The sequence below is a fragment of the Mastomys coucha genome, unplaced genomic scaffold, assembly GCF_008632895.1.
Source record: "Mastomys coucha isolate ucsf_1 unplaced genomic scaffold, UCSF_Mcou_1 pScaffold6, whole genome shotgun sequence".
In the NCBI taxonomy this organism is placed as follows: Eukaryota; Metazoa; Chordata; class Mammalia; order Rodentia; family Muridae; genus Mastomys; species Mastomys coucha.
This window is the reverse complement of record NW_022196912.1, coordinates 38,729,478-38,745,757: the sequence shown is the minus strand read 5'-3', so window position 1 is coordinate 38,745,757 and position 16,280 is coordinate 38,729,478. Positions and strand designations below refer to the sequence as shown.

At 42.1% G+C, this 16,280-nt stretch overlaps 1 protein-coding gene across 4 annotated transcripts in view; it reads right to left on the bottom strand.

The window, feature by feature from the left end:
• Positions 1–9,864, bottom strand: part of Rock2 (Rho associated coiled-coil containing protein kinase 2) — an 89,629-nt gene extending 79,765 nt beyond the window's left edge. For 2 of the 4 annotated variants that reach the window (XM_031357019.1, XM_031357020.1), the window contains exon 1: positions 9,386–9,862. In XM_031357019.1, the coding sequence (XP_031212879.1) occupies positions 9,386–9,526 (141 nt within the window). In that variant the 5' untranslated portion in view covers positions 9,527–9,862. Of the gene's footprint in view, positions 1–9,385 lie in introns of all 4 variants that reach the window. The other 2 variants (XM_031357018.1, XM_031357021.1) reach the window with 2 other exon arrangements.
• Positions 9,865–16,280: the final 6,416 nt, after the last annotated feature.

Below are 16,280 nucleotides of genomic sequence, written 5' to 3'. Positions count from 1 at the left end.
AAAAAAAAAAAAAAAAAAAAAAAAAAAAAAGGAAGAACCCAACTAGATGAGTCACTCCTTCTACAAGAGTTTACAAAATTCAACAAGAGTTTCATTACTCAGAAGTAAAAGACCCCATAACAACATTCATCTAAAAAAAAATAAGTTTGTTAACTACGATTCTCATGTGAAGGGGGGGAAGCTCTCTTCATTACTTGATTACATAAAAACAATTTAAATGGTACACTACTAAAAATCAAAAGAAAAGAGCTATCAAGCTATGGTAAAACATGCCCTTTGTCCTAGCTATAGCAGAGGCCGAGGCCAGACGATAACTTGAGTCCAGGAGTTCAAGGTCAACCGAGGCAACACAGGAAGAAACTCACTCTCTCTCTTAAAGAAAGGACACAACTAAAATTCATTTGTTATTAATAAAGTATACTGCCAGTACTATCATTCATTGATGGAAAGAATATGAAATTGTATGGCCATTTTAGAAAATATTGGCAGGTTTTCAAAATTAAGCATTAACTACCACATGACCCTACAATCTCATTCTTTGGAATCTATCCAAGAGAAATAAAAACATGTCCTCACCTATGACAAATTCATAAACAAAATGTAATATATAATTCATGCAATAACACTATTCAGCAATACTAAAGAACAAAATACTAACACATGCTACAATACAGATGAACCTAACTAAAAACATTATGCTGGGGAAAGAAGCCAGATGCAATGATGACATATTTTGAGTGACGGTTTAAAATAGAAATGTCCCTCCCAAGTGTGGATACTGAACAACCCCAGGTGGTGGTGCTATTTGTGGAAGCTGTAAACCTTTAGGAGGTGGAGCCTTGCTAGATGAAGTATGTTACTGGGAGTAGGCTCTGAGAGTAAAAAGCCTCACACTACTTCCAGTTTGTTCTTATTCTTGTCAGTGGCTGGGATGTGAGCTCTCACACCTTCCTGCTCCTGCTTCCATGCCTGCCACTTACAACAAAGCTTCCTTTGCCACGATGCACTCTTATCCCCCTGGGACTATAAGCTAAAATAAACTTGCCTCTACAAGCTACCTTGGTCATAGTGTTTTATCACAGCAACAGAAAAGTAACAAATACACTGTATGATACCATTTATGTAGAATTTGTTTTTTTTTTTTTTAAAGACAAATTTATGTATACAAATCCAGAGCTAGGACTGGAGTTAAGATTGAGAACCTAAACAATAGATTTTAGAGGCAATGAGAAAATGTTAAGGTGGCAGTTTACTTAAATTGCAGATGTAAAATGGATGAATTTACAGCACATAAAGTAGACCTCAATGAAGTTGAGGTATAATAGCACATGCTTTTATTCCCAGCACTCAAGAGACAGAGGCAGTTGGATTTCTGTGATTTCAAGGCCAGCCTGGTCTCTACATAGTACACTATGAGCTACACAGAGCTACACAGAGACCCTGCCCCCCAACTCCCCAAAAAATCCTGATGAAAACACAGAGAACTTGAAAAGCTAGCAAACAATGGTATCATTTAACATCTGTCCCTCAGCCAGACTTTAATTTCAGACCTAATTCTAAGAATAAATAAGAGATAAAAGTATGCACACTGTTTATGCCTGCAAATTATATTTATATATTCAACCCATTATTATGAAGTATGTACAAGCAAATACAGTATTATATATTAATTACTCCCTTTCTCTAATTGAACACCACTAGCAGAAAGAGTAACTCAAAATTCATTTTTGTAACTATTTTAAATATAGAACAAGCAAATTACATTTATTAAAAAATTATAAACATTAAATAGATAAAAGTTAAATAAAAATGTTAGTAATCGTGGAGTCGACAAGATGGCTCAGTTTGTAAAAGCACCTGCTGGCATGTCTGACAACCTGAGTTTGTTCCCTGGAGAAAGAAGAGACTCAAAAACTGTCCTCTGACTTCTGAGTGGCAAAAACATATACACATACCCAAAAATAAATATAAAAATGTAATAAAAGTTATCTTATAGTATGCTTACTATCTGAAAGTTTTTCAATAGAGCCTTTCATTATAACTTGTAATGACATCCAGATTTTTTTTTCCTCTCTTTCTGTGTTTTTTGCGATTGGGGTTCTCTGTATGGCTCTGGCTGTCCTGGAACTCACTTTGTAAACCAGGTTGGCCTAAAACTCAGTGACCTGTCAGTCTATGCATCCCAAGTACTGGGAAACACCTGCATTCTTGATCAAAATTTCTCATGCTCTTTGATTTTAACTTTGTTGGTAAGCAAATATTGATTACTAACAGCCAATATACTGTGTGGAGGGTTAACCTGAAACATACCACCATTTTTTTCATCTGTTCTTGATCATAAAAAGCTGACTTAACACTAAAATCACCCTGCTCCACATGGAACTAGATGTGATTAACTAGAAGCTATGGCCGGGGAACAGATAACACACAAATGATTAAAAGCTGTCTAGCCCACAAAATGTCTTAACTTCACCTAAAATACAGAACAAAATTAGCTTTTATCTCTTTCTAGACACATTGTTTCAGTATAACCTAGAATATGCCTACATTACAACTTACTTTTCTTAGGAGACCAACTGTTCTAACCTTCCAAACCTATCTTCTCAGCATACAGATGTTTGCCTATCTTCCTTCTTATGAATAGACTACAGCCAAATGACAAGAACATGTCAAAATACTTACTTGGGGTCTAATTAGTACTATCACTTCTAGAGGGACTATACCTTTAAAGATATCACTCATTACTTTAAACTGAATTGTTCTTTAATTCAACAAATAGCTAAAGAACATAACAGAAAGACAAAAACATCTATATTCTAATACAGTTTACCTTCTATGCATTAAATAAAAATAAACTCACAAGCCAAGCCAAGTGTTGTTCCCCCAAGTCTGTAGCCCCAGCATTTAGAAGGCTGGAGCAGGAGGTTCATGAGTTCAGGAACAGCATGAGCTACAAAGACCAGTCAGCTATAAGGTGAGCTCTTGACTTCAACAGAAATAAGTAAATTAAATAAATAACTTCAAAGGCCAGGAAATATAAAAACAACAATACTTTAACACTGTAAGACTTCCTCAGCACCATTTATCCAAGTATTAAGACAGGCTTGCTTCTCATCCCCAGAGCTAAAAGTTAACCTCAATATGAAGTGTTGGAAACTAGTTCCCAATCTGTAATCCCTTAAAAGTAAATTTCCTATCACATACATCATAACTAAAGTTGTTCAAAAATCTTTTACAGAATAAAGTAAAATAGACACTAAATATAAAATGACCAGTTATAAAACATTTTAGATGCCTGGGAAACAAGCCAGAAAGTCCTTAGAAATATTCTCCAAGAGTTAACACCAATAAACCAAAAAGCAACCTTAATATGAAAGAGAAAGAGAAAGAATAAATGAATACGAGAATGAGACTAGCCACTGTGGACAAACCACTTTCCAAAAAGGTAAATGAAGGTCACTTAAAACAAGCCAACTGCAGACCTGTCAAGAACATCTATAGTAGAGTAATCACACTTTGAAGGATAAAGAAAGCACAGATGCAAAGAGAGCAGCTCCCAGCAAGGATAAAGAACAGACTGGCACCACGACTTGATACTAACGTTCATATTAAACTCCATACAGTAGTAGCTAGCCCACTACTGGTAAGTATGCTTTTGTGGGCTGTGGGTTTTTTTTTTCTTGTTCTGTTTACATTTATTGTGTATATGTGCCACAGTGCACATGCAGAGATCAGAAGACAACTAGTAGGAATCATTTCTTTGTTCACCCTGTGGGTCCCAGCAATCAAACTCAAGGTCACTAGCCAGTCTTGGCAGCACACACCTCTAACAACTGAGTCACCCCACCAGTCCCCTGGATTTTCAATGACATGTCACCCTGGGCCTATAAGGTCAAACTGAGCCACCAACTTTCTCTTCCCCAATAACCCTCATCATGAGCAGCCAGTACAGAGTAATTTTTAAACCTAAGATGCTTTCCAGCTTACCAGTAGTGGTTGTCTGGCTACCCGTTTCCACAGATAAAACTAAAAAGAAATGAGTTTTAAACAAAGCTTGGTAAGACAACATAACCATGACTAAGAATATGAAGATGACTATTAAGAAAACACAAAAGTCTACTAGTAAACAGATTTTTGGCAAAGATGATACGCAACTCGGTAAAAAAGGGAAAATACTTTTCTTAAAATAGTAGTAGTAGTAGGATAGTAATAGTAGTAGTAGTAGTAGTAGTAGTAGTAATACTGCTGAGTAGTCTGAGTAACTAGTCATGTGGAGGAAAAGAGAAAATCAGCTTCAATCCCTATCTCACACCACACACTAAACTAGGTAAAATGTACCCTAGACCTATATATAAATGTTAAATCATAAAGATTCTAGAATAAAAACAAAAGAGGGTATTTCCATCCCATAGGTCTAGGCAACAATTACTTGGAGAGAAAAAAGCAATAACCATTTTTAAAACTGGTCAAAAACAGACATACTACATACAGACTGAGAAAAACAAAACAAATTTCACAGCCTTCCCTTTGTATACAAATTGATTTCTACGTCTAGCACATTAAAACTTGTATGACAGCCCAACTTATATATTTATATATAAATAGCCAGTACGTGTGGTAGTCATTAGGATATGCAAATTACAAAACAATGAGCTACCACTACTCACAACAGAAGGGGTTTTTTGTTTTGTTTTTTTCTGATGTTAGGAAAGCTGTGGAATAACTGGAATCTTCCTTCCTGTGTTGTTGGCACAAGTGTAAAATATAAAATAGTTTAACTACTTTAAAAAGATCTGGTCATTTCCTAAAAAGAAAATATGCATATATCCTATGACACAGCAATTCTACCTCATTATCAACCCAAGAGAAATAAGAGAAAAAAGTCCTTACAAAGACTTAACACTAATAGCTTATAACAATTTTTTTAAAGGCAAGATTTCATTTTGTAGCTAGGGCTGGCTTGGAACTCACTCTGTAGACCAGGCTGGCCCCAAACTCATAGAGATCTGCCTACCTCTGCTTTCTGAGTGCTGGGATTAAAGGTGTGCACCACCGTGCCCAGCTTATAACATTTATTAAATTTATTTATATTTATATTATAAATAGTTCAGCAAGCAGGAATAAGCACTACTGCCTAGCCTGACAAACTGGAGCTGGATCTTGAAACCCTCACAGTAAGAGAGAATCAACTCTCAAAAGTTCTCAGCTCCCTACCCACAAACCCACAATAAAAAAAAATAAAAAGCAAAAAAAGAAAAAAAAATTTAAGTTTTAAAGCAATTAATCTGTATATTCTAAATACCCACCTCCTACTTCACACAAATGAGTAAGTACAAAGTCATTTTTCATCTTTTATTTTATTCTATTTCATTTTTATTACATCTTCAAAATAGTCTCAGACATTACTTATGGGGAGTGAACACATGCAATTGTATTTTAATTGGGTGAAGTGCTAGCATTAATGGCAAGAACCTAAGTAATGTGATAAATATTTTCATGATCTGGGGTCATAGCCTTGAGGCAGACACTTGCCTAGCACATGCAAGGTCTTGAGTCTAATATCCAGAACTACCCAAAATAAATTTCTGTACAGTAATATTTTCATATAGTTACTGGCAGGTACCAGTTTTAATAGGTGTTTCTGGGGCCAGGCAGATGGCTCAGCAGTTACAGGCAGCTGCTGCCAAGCCTGACAGCCTTAGTTTGATTACTGAAATCCACATGGTGGAAGGAGAGAACTGACTCCTGTAAACTGTTCCCTGACCTCCATACCTGTACCATGACACAAAACACGCCACCCAACACAGACAGACAGACACACACACACACACACACACACACACACACACATAAAGAAATGTAAATTTAAAAATTTAATTGGTATTTTGTTTTTCAACCCAATGAAATTGTAAATATTTGATCACCTTTACCCATTCACAAAAACCCAGGCTCTATATAGGTTACTATAGCCACTTACTCTTTAAAAGAACAAAACAAAATCCCAAAGCATAAACCTTAAGACATTTCTCCAGCATACTTGTTAGCTAAGTAAAACACATCGGGCAAACACTGTGAGGATCTCTGACAGCACAGGAATTTACCCAAAGGTTATCACTTAAGATCCTCCCTTAAAAACATTTCAAAATTACTGACCTTCAAAAAAGCTCAGCAGATAAAGGTACTTACAAGTCACCAAGCCTGACAACCCCACAACCTGAGTTTGATGTCTAGAACCCACATAAGAGAACCGACTCCACACGTTGTCCTCTGACCTCTACACATCGCAGGGCATATGCCCACACTCAAACACAGAAGATAGATGTCGTTTGTTTTTTAATTTCAGAAGCAAGTATCTTTCAAAACTGTTTTTATATATAATACCAAGCAGCTCACAATCTGCAACTTCAAGAGTTGCATATTTTAGGGACAAATAAAGTAAATAGCCTCTGCAGAGAAACAAAGATAACTTAGTCTGTACACTGGATAGCGGCCTGAAATTCAGCCGTATATGTTTGACAATGATTAGTACTTATGACAGCAAACTCAAAACAATAATTGCATCCACTTTAAAACTGTAATAAGAAATATCTAAAACAAAAATCATTTCCTGTCTCAAAGAAAACATAAAGCTAGCAAAAATGTGCCAAATGCACATAGAAGTAAAATGAGTGTAAAGACATATCATATACTGGATAAAACTTTACATGTTATCTTGTATAACGTTTTTTCCTATGAATGGTTTGCCTAGCCTACTGAAAACATATTATAGAAAACTCTGGTTATGTTTCATCATCACTTTCCATATTTAGCAATATACAACTTCCAACCGTGCTTTCTAAACTTTTGAATACAGTAACTAAATTTCAGGTTGTTTGTATTAGACTATTAGAGGTATGTTTTCTAGAATAAAACCAAAAGAAATGTAATGTTAAATAAAGCAATGATTTAACTGTGAAAAAAGCTCATAGCAAGATTTCAAATCTTTAGAGTAATAAGTTATTATTTTGTGAGCATTTTTAAAAACATAATTTTAAAAATAGTATCAGTTTAAAGACTACAGAGTTACAACCTGAAGGTATGAAAAGGCTGTGAGGATGCATAGCAGTGATGACTGGCACAGCGGTGAATGCACAGAACATCACCCAACTGTAGACTTCAACATGGTTTAAGTGGCAAGTTTTATGTATACTACTACTACAATTAAATTTTTACCATGACCAAAGCAATTTGGAGAGGAAAGGTTTCTTTGGTTTACAGTTCCATACTACACAGTTCCTCATCAAAGGAAGTCATGATAAGAACTCAAACAGGGCAGAAACCTGGAGGTAGGAGCTGATCAGAGGCAATGGAGGGGTGCTGCTTACTGACTTGCTTCCCATGGCTTGCTCAGCCTGTTTTCTTATAGAACCCAGGACCACCAGCCCAAGGATGGCACCACCCACAATGAGCTGGGCCCTCCTGCATCAATCATTAAGTAAGAAAATGCCATAACTCTAGCTTGTGTCAAGTTGACATAATGATAAGCACATAATTCATTCTAAAACTTCATGATAAAATTTACATAACTAAGATATTATTCTAACTTTAATGATGTTTTCAACTTTTATGAATGTGCAACAGAGGCACCAGGAACCTCACTCTAAAGGAATATACAGCAGTTTCTGACTTAGTAACATTTGCTGCACTCTAGAATAACACCTGTCCTGATTCTCAATGACATGTAATCAACTAAAAGCAGCAATAAGCCTGCTGTCAAATCCAGCATTTGATGTCAACCCTCATAGGGTAATATGTCACCTTAACAAATGTGGTGTATTAAGCATTCAATGAAGGAACTGTTACTGAACAAGTGTAATAATTTAGGTAACATTTTAATAAAACAAAATAGTCATGTCAAAGGTATAAACAACTTGGTTCCAAGCTCAAAATGACAATAATAATAATAATAATAATAATGATAATAATAAACATCACTAACAATAAAAGAGATGACTGTGAAAAAGAGATGACTGAGATTGAGAATGAACCTGGTGAATACTTGAGATTTACAGAGACTATTTTTAACTGAACTTTCTGGCCTAGGATCAAAGTTTTGCTAGCAAAATACCAAAGTGAAAATGCTGGCCGGCAGTGACGCTGGAGAAGCTTTGCTTTATCTACAAAAAGGCTATGACCTCCAAGCAACTAATCCTAAACTGAAAACTTCCAAAACGCGTCCCACAAGAACACAGGAACCCCTACCAAACAAAAAACATGCTCCCCCCAAAAAAATGTCAAAATCTCTATATTTACACATCCTATAGAGCGATACCCACACTCTAGTCAGTTCCTGCACTGTGGCCAAACAGAACTGAGTCACTCTGCAAATGATTCCAGAAACCTCAAAGGATAACCAACAGCCTCAGAAGAAAAGTTAGTCAGTGGAAAGGGAGGACACAGTTTTTCTCATCAGAGTCACTAGGCTTCTCCTAGCAGGGCTCAGAACTGACATGCTTTCTGGCACAGAATGCCTGTTCACCCACCCTACATCTAGCCCTCCAGAGATAGCCAGATTATCTTTTTTCGACTTCTCAGGATACACGTTCACACCACTTTTTCCCATAAATGCACCTCTAGCTGCACGCTAATCAAATTCGTTTGCCAAACATAATCGCTTCCCTCAGCATGACCAGAAGTATACCAGCATTCTACATGACATTTATTGTAAATCGTGTTCTTTTCTTAATCGAGTTCAATATAGCAGCCTTTCCCAAGGCTCTTAATTTGGATTCTGAATGCTATGGGAAAGACAAGATCAAGGGGAGAGATTTATTCCATTCTACGATTCAGATTCATTTCTTGGCTTCAGAGCAACAAACTCCGGAAATTTAATTTACATAAATTCAAATGCACTAAATAGCTACTATGGAATGTCCAAGAGCAACTGAAAGCAGCAAACTTGAGCTGTTGCGTTCCCAGATTCCTGACGAAGAGGACCAAGTGAGGGCAGGCAGCTCTTTGTCATGTGCCCCAGGTGGTACTCCCAATAGAGAAAGCGTCGGGTTTCCTTCTCCCTCGATTTCACCCTAGCTCCCACACTGCGTGACACTTTCAAATTGGGTTGCCTAGTGGAGGAAGCACAGCCAATCCTCCACCTTTCCGCCCCAAACCGACTGGGTAGGCGGGAAGGAGACCCGGGGTGTTTCCTCCCCGCGCGCTCCAAGAACGGGGGCGGCCGAGATGACACTCGCTCCACAGGGAGGTGGACCCGAGAATCCCAGGTGGGGTCTCCACGCTGGAACCTGGGTCTCCAGCTCCCAGAGCAGCCGGAAGCTGGGCGGGTGGGCTAAGGGGGTGGGGGAGAAGCCAGGCAGGACAGGGAGTTCGCTCCCTAACCCGCACCTACCAGCAGACTCTCCACGTTGATGGGCGATCGGGGGTCTCGGATGAGCGCCTCCAGCTTCCTCTGACGGCCCGCGCCCGCCCCGTCCCCGGGCGCGGCCTCGGGGGCGCCGGGCATTTTCCCCGTCGGCGGGGGCCGGCTCATGCCGCTTCGCCGGGCCTAGCGCCGCCCGCGGAACCTCCGCCCGGGCCCGCCGCGCGCCGCTGTCTGAGGAGCCGCCCGGCCGGGCCGGGAGCAGCAAGGCTCACGGCGTCCCCGCCCCTCAGCCGCACGCGCGCCGCCCGGCCCCGTAGCGAGCTCGCCAGGACCCGGCGGGCGGGAGCGGGGAAGGGGCGCCCGCGCCGCACCGCCCCGCCCTCGAGACTCAGGCCGCTAGGGCCGCCGCCCGTCCACCCGCATATCGCCGCCGGCCGCCTCGCGCGCCCACAAGCCCGTTCCCCTTCACACGCAGTCCGAGCCGCGTCCCTACTCGGCCGCGCGCCGCCGCTACCCACAAGCCCCTCCGCCCGCGGCCGGCCGCGCGCCGCCCCGCCCCGCCCACCCGGGCGCGGCCCCGCGGCACGCCACGCCCCTGGCCTCCGGCCACGCCCCGCCACCGAGCTGAGCGGTCGAGCTTCTTTTCCGTTCCCGCCTGCCTAGTCTCTCTGCCTCGTCGGGCCCATTCCCGGGGCTGGGAGGCGGGACGGGTGGCAGCGCGGTGCCCCGATGTCCCCATCGTGTGTCGCCCTCCCACCCCCATCACCGGCCGGACCCAGAGGCCTAGTTGACGTCCGCGCCCCCCGCCCGCTGTGTCCCGCTGACTCAGCGCGCAGCTATGCAAGCCACGCCGAACTGCAGCGCCGGGGGTCAGCGCCCTTCCCAAGCCTGGTGCGCCTGGGGCCTTAGCCTGGGGCTCCCGGGGGGAGGAGGGGCGGGGAGGCCGCGCCTCTAGCCCGCGCTAGAGTGTGGGACTTGTTTGAATCCCGTTGAGTCCCGGGGCTGGGAGGCCTGGAGGAGTTGCTTCTGCCTCCGGGACTCAAATCCTAGGTTCTCCTAAACCTTTGTGCCCTTCCCTGACCAAGGTGTCCGCCTAGCCTTAGACCTTAGACACTGGCCAGGCGGAGGGAACAGGAGGGCAATAAGGAAGCTCTTCTGCATTCGCGGGGCCCTTGCTTTGGAGAGTGAAAGAGATGGGCTGCTTCTCCGCATTCCTGCCCTCTCGCTGCCCCCGAGCCATTGGTCAGATCCTCTCAGGGCGCAATCTGAAAACTATGTGCCAAGAGCTATAAAACTGTTCACAGAGCCCCTTTGACCCAGTAAGGCCATGTAAGGAAGTCCAAGTGTAAGGAAATGATCCAAAGAGAGGAGGACTTTGCGTGAAGATGTTTACAGCAGGTCTATTCAGAATGTTCGCAATGACCAAAGCTCTGGGAGTGGACCCAGTCTTCCAGCAGCCGAATAATCCAAACAAGCTCTTGTCACATACACGGGAAGAATTCTGCGGGTATTGCAGGCCGGTTGAAAATAGGGAAAATGTACCGGAAGTGAAAAAATGCAAAAGGGATTATGAACACTTTGAAATGAGCAGCTAAACAAATGAGAACACACTTGCTCCTAACTGAATGGGATTTTTCCCCACTTCTAAAGATGACAAATGGGGTGGTAGTCTCCTATGTCTTTAATCCCAACTCTGGGGAGAGGCAGGAGGGTTTGAGGTCAATCTAAGTCTAGAGAACCAAGTTCCAGGACAACCAGAACTACACAAAGAAAACCTGTCTTCAAAACAAAACAAAACAAATAAAAAAATGCTAAAAAGCATATTGAATTTCTAAATTTGAAAACCTGTACTTATGGATGGATCATTCTAAGAGAAGCTACAGTGTGATGCCCCTAAATAGTGGGATGTAAAGCTCCCTGGGGGTGTCAAGGTAAATCTTCAGGTAGGCTACAGCCCTGGCTTGGCCAAAACTGCATGCCCTTCACCCAGCACGGGTTCCAGGAATGTCTGTCCTTCTGGGGAGAAGCCACTCTGACTTGGATTAAGTCAGGAAGAGGCCCTCGATGACTCAAGAGAACCCTTTCTCTTACAGATAATAAAACTGGCCTCTGGGTCAAAAAAAAAAAAAAGTTCTTCAAGCCTGTAGGTGAATTTACTTCTTCATACCTCCACAGACCCAAAGCCAAGAGAGTAGAGCCAGCTAACCACCCTTTCCACTGATGCACTGGAGTATGATAATTAGATAATCATTATTACAGATCTTACAAGTCCTTTTTCCTGGTGATAGTATAATGGGCTTTCAAAAGGAACATTGTGATCTTCCGGTTACAAATTAATTTTGAAATGACTTGGCTATATGTTTTTATGGACTTTGGTGGAGTAACCATGATCTCAAGCCTTGGAGACCTTGTTTTAAAAGAACAGCAGTACCCTGGTATGGTGGTCCACCTCTGTAATCCCAGCCCTGAGAAGGTAGAGGCAAGAGAAAGGGGTTGGGGGAGGGTGGTGAAGGCCATCTTTAGCTACATAGAATGTTTGAGGACAGCCTGGTCTCAAAAATAACTAAAATAGGAAGCTAAGACGATGGTTCAATGAGTAAAGTGCTTATACAAGCATGAGGGCCTGATTTCAATCCCTGGCACCCATGTAAAAGTCTGCCACATACCCATAATCTCAGTGTTGGGGAGGCAGACACAGCAAAACTGAGACTTGCTAGACAGCCAGACGAGCCAAATTGAGGTTATTGTATCTTAAATAAATAAAAAAATAAATAAGTAAGGCAATTGAGAAAGACACCCAATGTCTGACCTGCACACATGTAAATGTGTATCTAAATATATGCATGCATACAAGTACTAAATAAATAAATAAATAAATAAAACAGTAGTACTCAACAAGATATACAAACTTCTACAGATAGCCACTAGGTACAGAAGACTTGGGGGGGAGGGGGCTGATGTGATGACTCAGCACAGAGGTTCCCAAATCTTCCCTAATTCGATGACACTTTAATAAAGTTCATGTTGTGGTGACCCCCAACCATAAAATATTTTTGCTGTTACTTCATGACTGTAATTTTGCTACAGTTATGAATCTTAATGTAAATATCTGATATGGGACCCCTGTAAAAGTGTCATTTAACACAGGTGGAGACCCACAGGTTGAGAACCAATGACTCAGCTGGTAATTCTGGGGACAGATGTCTGAGCTACCTGCTACTACCACATGTTACCTGTGTGATCCTAAGTCAGTTACCTAACTTCTTAGTGTCTTTGTGTCCTGATGGCTGACTGGCCCATCATTGTAAATGTTTTCATGCTGGGTGGTGCTAGCACATGCCTGTAGTCTTGGTGCTGGAGAGGCAGGCAAATCTCTGTGAGCTCCAGGACAGCCAGGGCTACACAAAGAAACTTTGTCTCTAAAAGCCAGATTAATAATAGTAATAGTAATAAATAATAATAAAATGTTTTCATGTTGCTATTGCTATTCTTGTTCTTCTGTCTTTGTGTGGAGATGTGAATGAGACTAATTCCTTAAAAGCAGATTATTTAACAAAACAGCTTTTAAAGCCACAGCTACTGCAAAACTATCCTTTAAAAATGCTGTGGGCTGGCAAGGAGCTCAGTGTGCAGGAGAGTCAGTCTGCCTTGAAAGTCTGCTCAGATCCCAAGAACCACAGCTACAGAACTGTCCCCTAATCTTCACATGTGTGTTGTGATATATACACACATATACACACATGCGCACACACAATAATTGGTTCACAGCATCCATGCTTACAACTTTTGCCTTTATAAAGTATATTTTGCCAATACAAAGTATTATAAATGTTTTTAATTTGTCAATGAAAAAATTAAACACATTAGCATACCATTTCCTTTTGCATTCTCATAATTTCTATTGGACATGAGTATTTTGGATGCCCGTTTCTTCTAAAATTGCCTGTTTGCATCTTTTGTTGGCTTTTCCTCTTCCCTAGTGGTTTGTGGCAGTTCCTTAGCATTGCGAATGCCCCTCCTTGTTACAACATATCCTTAAAATACGTTACATTTTGTGAAGATTTTCTCCCAGATTTTGGCTTTCTTTCTGGGTTTGGGTATCACAAACATTAATATTTTTCAGCCAGTCAAACCTATGAAGGCTTTTCTTTACAGCTTCTGGATTTTGTGTCTGGCTGGGGAGCATTTCAAATCCATGGTTTAGTTCACACAGGAGAATGAGTTTGCAAGAGGTTAGGAGAAGTCGATGGCTTCCTAATGATACCAACCCAGTTCCTTCCAGATAGGCCTTCAGAAGGCTCCCATGCACTTGCTCTTCCTTATGGTACCTTTGTTTTCTGCCACACCTCAACTCTCCCATCCTGTCTCCTTTTTAAACACTGAGTTTCTGGTGTCCCGCCTGAAGATGAGTCAAGCAAGAATCTGCAAAGATATTTGTTCTATTCTAAGGAAGAACAACGGGGAATAAAGACAGGCCTGTGAGTGACTAGGGCTTTATAACTAACCTCTCCAGGATATAAAGCTGCACTCCACTTCCATCCTATGTCTTCACATTTCTACCCACTGTAAGTGACTTGTGTTGATTTATTATCTTCCCCATGCTTCTGACACATCATGATCTAAAGTGAGGATCCAGGATCTCCTTCTTTTATTTACTGAAGGATCACATCCTCACTTCTAGTTTTTAATGTGAAAGATCAGTCTCTTCCCCAAGAATAACTCCCTTCAGCTCCAACTTTGCCCGATCCATCCTACAAAGGGCTGTTCAAGAATGTGTGTGTGTGTGTGTGTGTGTGTGTGTGTGTGTGTGTGTGTGTGTATCTCTTGTAATTACTTGTGTAATGATAATAGTTACCTTAAGGGTTTACCATATGTTAGGCAGTATGCTTCATAGAAATTATCTTAATTTCCAAAACAGTCTTTTGCCAATGCTATTTTACAGGTGATGTCATAGAGACTGAAGTGTTTGTTACTGCAATGAGTCACTGAGAGATGGATGGATGGATGGATAGATGGATAGATGGATAGGTGAGTAGATAGATTAAAAACAATGAACTATGAGTGGTCCAAGCACTACCAATAAAACACACAATTTTTCCTACCTTACTTCACACTGAAGGATTCAAGTTGGATCCCTGCCCTAAGATGCTTATGCCCCACCTAAGGCAGACTTAATAACAGAACAAAGGCATGAACTCTCAGTGCAAAGGGGTCATTATTTTTGTAAACTCCACTACTATAAAGGGTACAGGTTTAAAGGTTTATGAAGTCGAGCTTCATCCTAAGGCTCATTCATGGTTCTGGTAATAACTCCCATCGTGAATGAGAAACTCGCCAAGCCCTCTGAGTCACTGTCCTCATCCACAAAGCAGGAATAATGAAGCGTGGTTGTCATTAAGGCTCCTTAAGATCTCTAGATGAAAGATACAGTGCTCATCCGGAGACAGCTTCTTCCCCAGCCGGCCATGCGATGACTCCCAGGGGAGAAGAAGCTGTTTGGGGCTCTCACACCTATCCTAAAAGGGAAAAGGCAGGTCACTCTGAAAACAGACCTGTAGTGTCTGACATAACCATGCTGTCAAGAAATATCTGGAGTCCTGGTCTTGATATCCTTGCCAGCATTCCCTTTGTCCTCATTAGTGAGATAGCCATGGGTCCAGGATGCTTTGTGCAAGTTCTCTCCCCTCACCCCCAACCTTGGGCTCCGCTAAGATCTCAGAAGAAAGCTTGAGCCTGGATTTGGGGCTTCCCACCAGGAATCAGGGTCTCCTCTTCGTTTTCCTCCAGTCCTAGCTTTCCCTCAAAATGGAGCAGTATTGTTTCTTCCCTCTTGGAGAAACTGATTCCCACAGTCACAGAGGGCAGTTCCTTACCTTCTTGTTCCTGTCAAGTTCTTACCCCTCCCTCTCCCACCAAACTCCCAGTCCTCCTCACCTGGCCCTGCTCCTCCTCCCCTAACACTTCCTGTTCTTTGAAATGAAGGACTTGGCTCCTCTGAGTTCTCAGGTTCCCATGCCCTGTTGCTTTTAAGAGAATACTTAGCGAGGTGCTCCAGGTGCACAAGTGAGACCTTGGAGTGCCCTTTATTATACATAGGCAGATGCCGGAGTCTCGTGGATAACCACCATGATTTTCAGGTTCTCATGTTCTAGGGGAAGAAATTAGACTGCCACACATGAGTAGTAGAAACAGGGACATTTTCTTTTTTCTTTTTTGGGAAGAGGGGTGGGTTTTTTTGTTACTATTTTGTTTTGTTCTGTGTTTTGTGTCTTGTTTTGTTTTGTTCTTTGTTTTTTAAGACAGGTTTTCACTGTGTAGCCCTGGCTGTCCTGCAACTTGCTCTGTAGATCAGGCTGGCTTCAAACTCAGAGATACGCCTACCTCTGCCTCCTGAATGCTGGGATTAAAGGCATGTGCCACCACTGCCCAGTTTAAGGGACATTTTCTGAAGAGTGCACTCCCAAGGAAGTAAGAAGATCAGTGACACCTGTACAGGCCCAGTGGGATGGAACACTTAAGTCACAGGTACAGCATGCTTCTTTTTCTCATATTTTGTTATATGTTGGCCTTGGTGAGAAGGTGGAGGGGAGGGATCAGGAAGAGATATGACAAGGGCTCTGATCTTTGTCTCTTCCAACTGGGTCTTTCCTATGCTAGTTTAAAAGAATGTTGGGGGGGGGGGGGGGGGGGGGGAGAGGTTGCCTGAATTAACGGATGTGTACCATGTGTATGCAGTGCTCTTGAAGGCCAGAAGAGGGTGCTGGATTCCCCTGGTACTGGAGCTACAGACTGTTGTGAGCTGCTCTGTGGGTGCTGGGAACTGAACCCTGTCCACTGGAAGAACAGCCAGTGCTCTTGAGAGCTGAGCCATTGCCCTAGCCTTCATATGCTAATTTTGACATTAATCTTCTGCTCTAGTCTC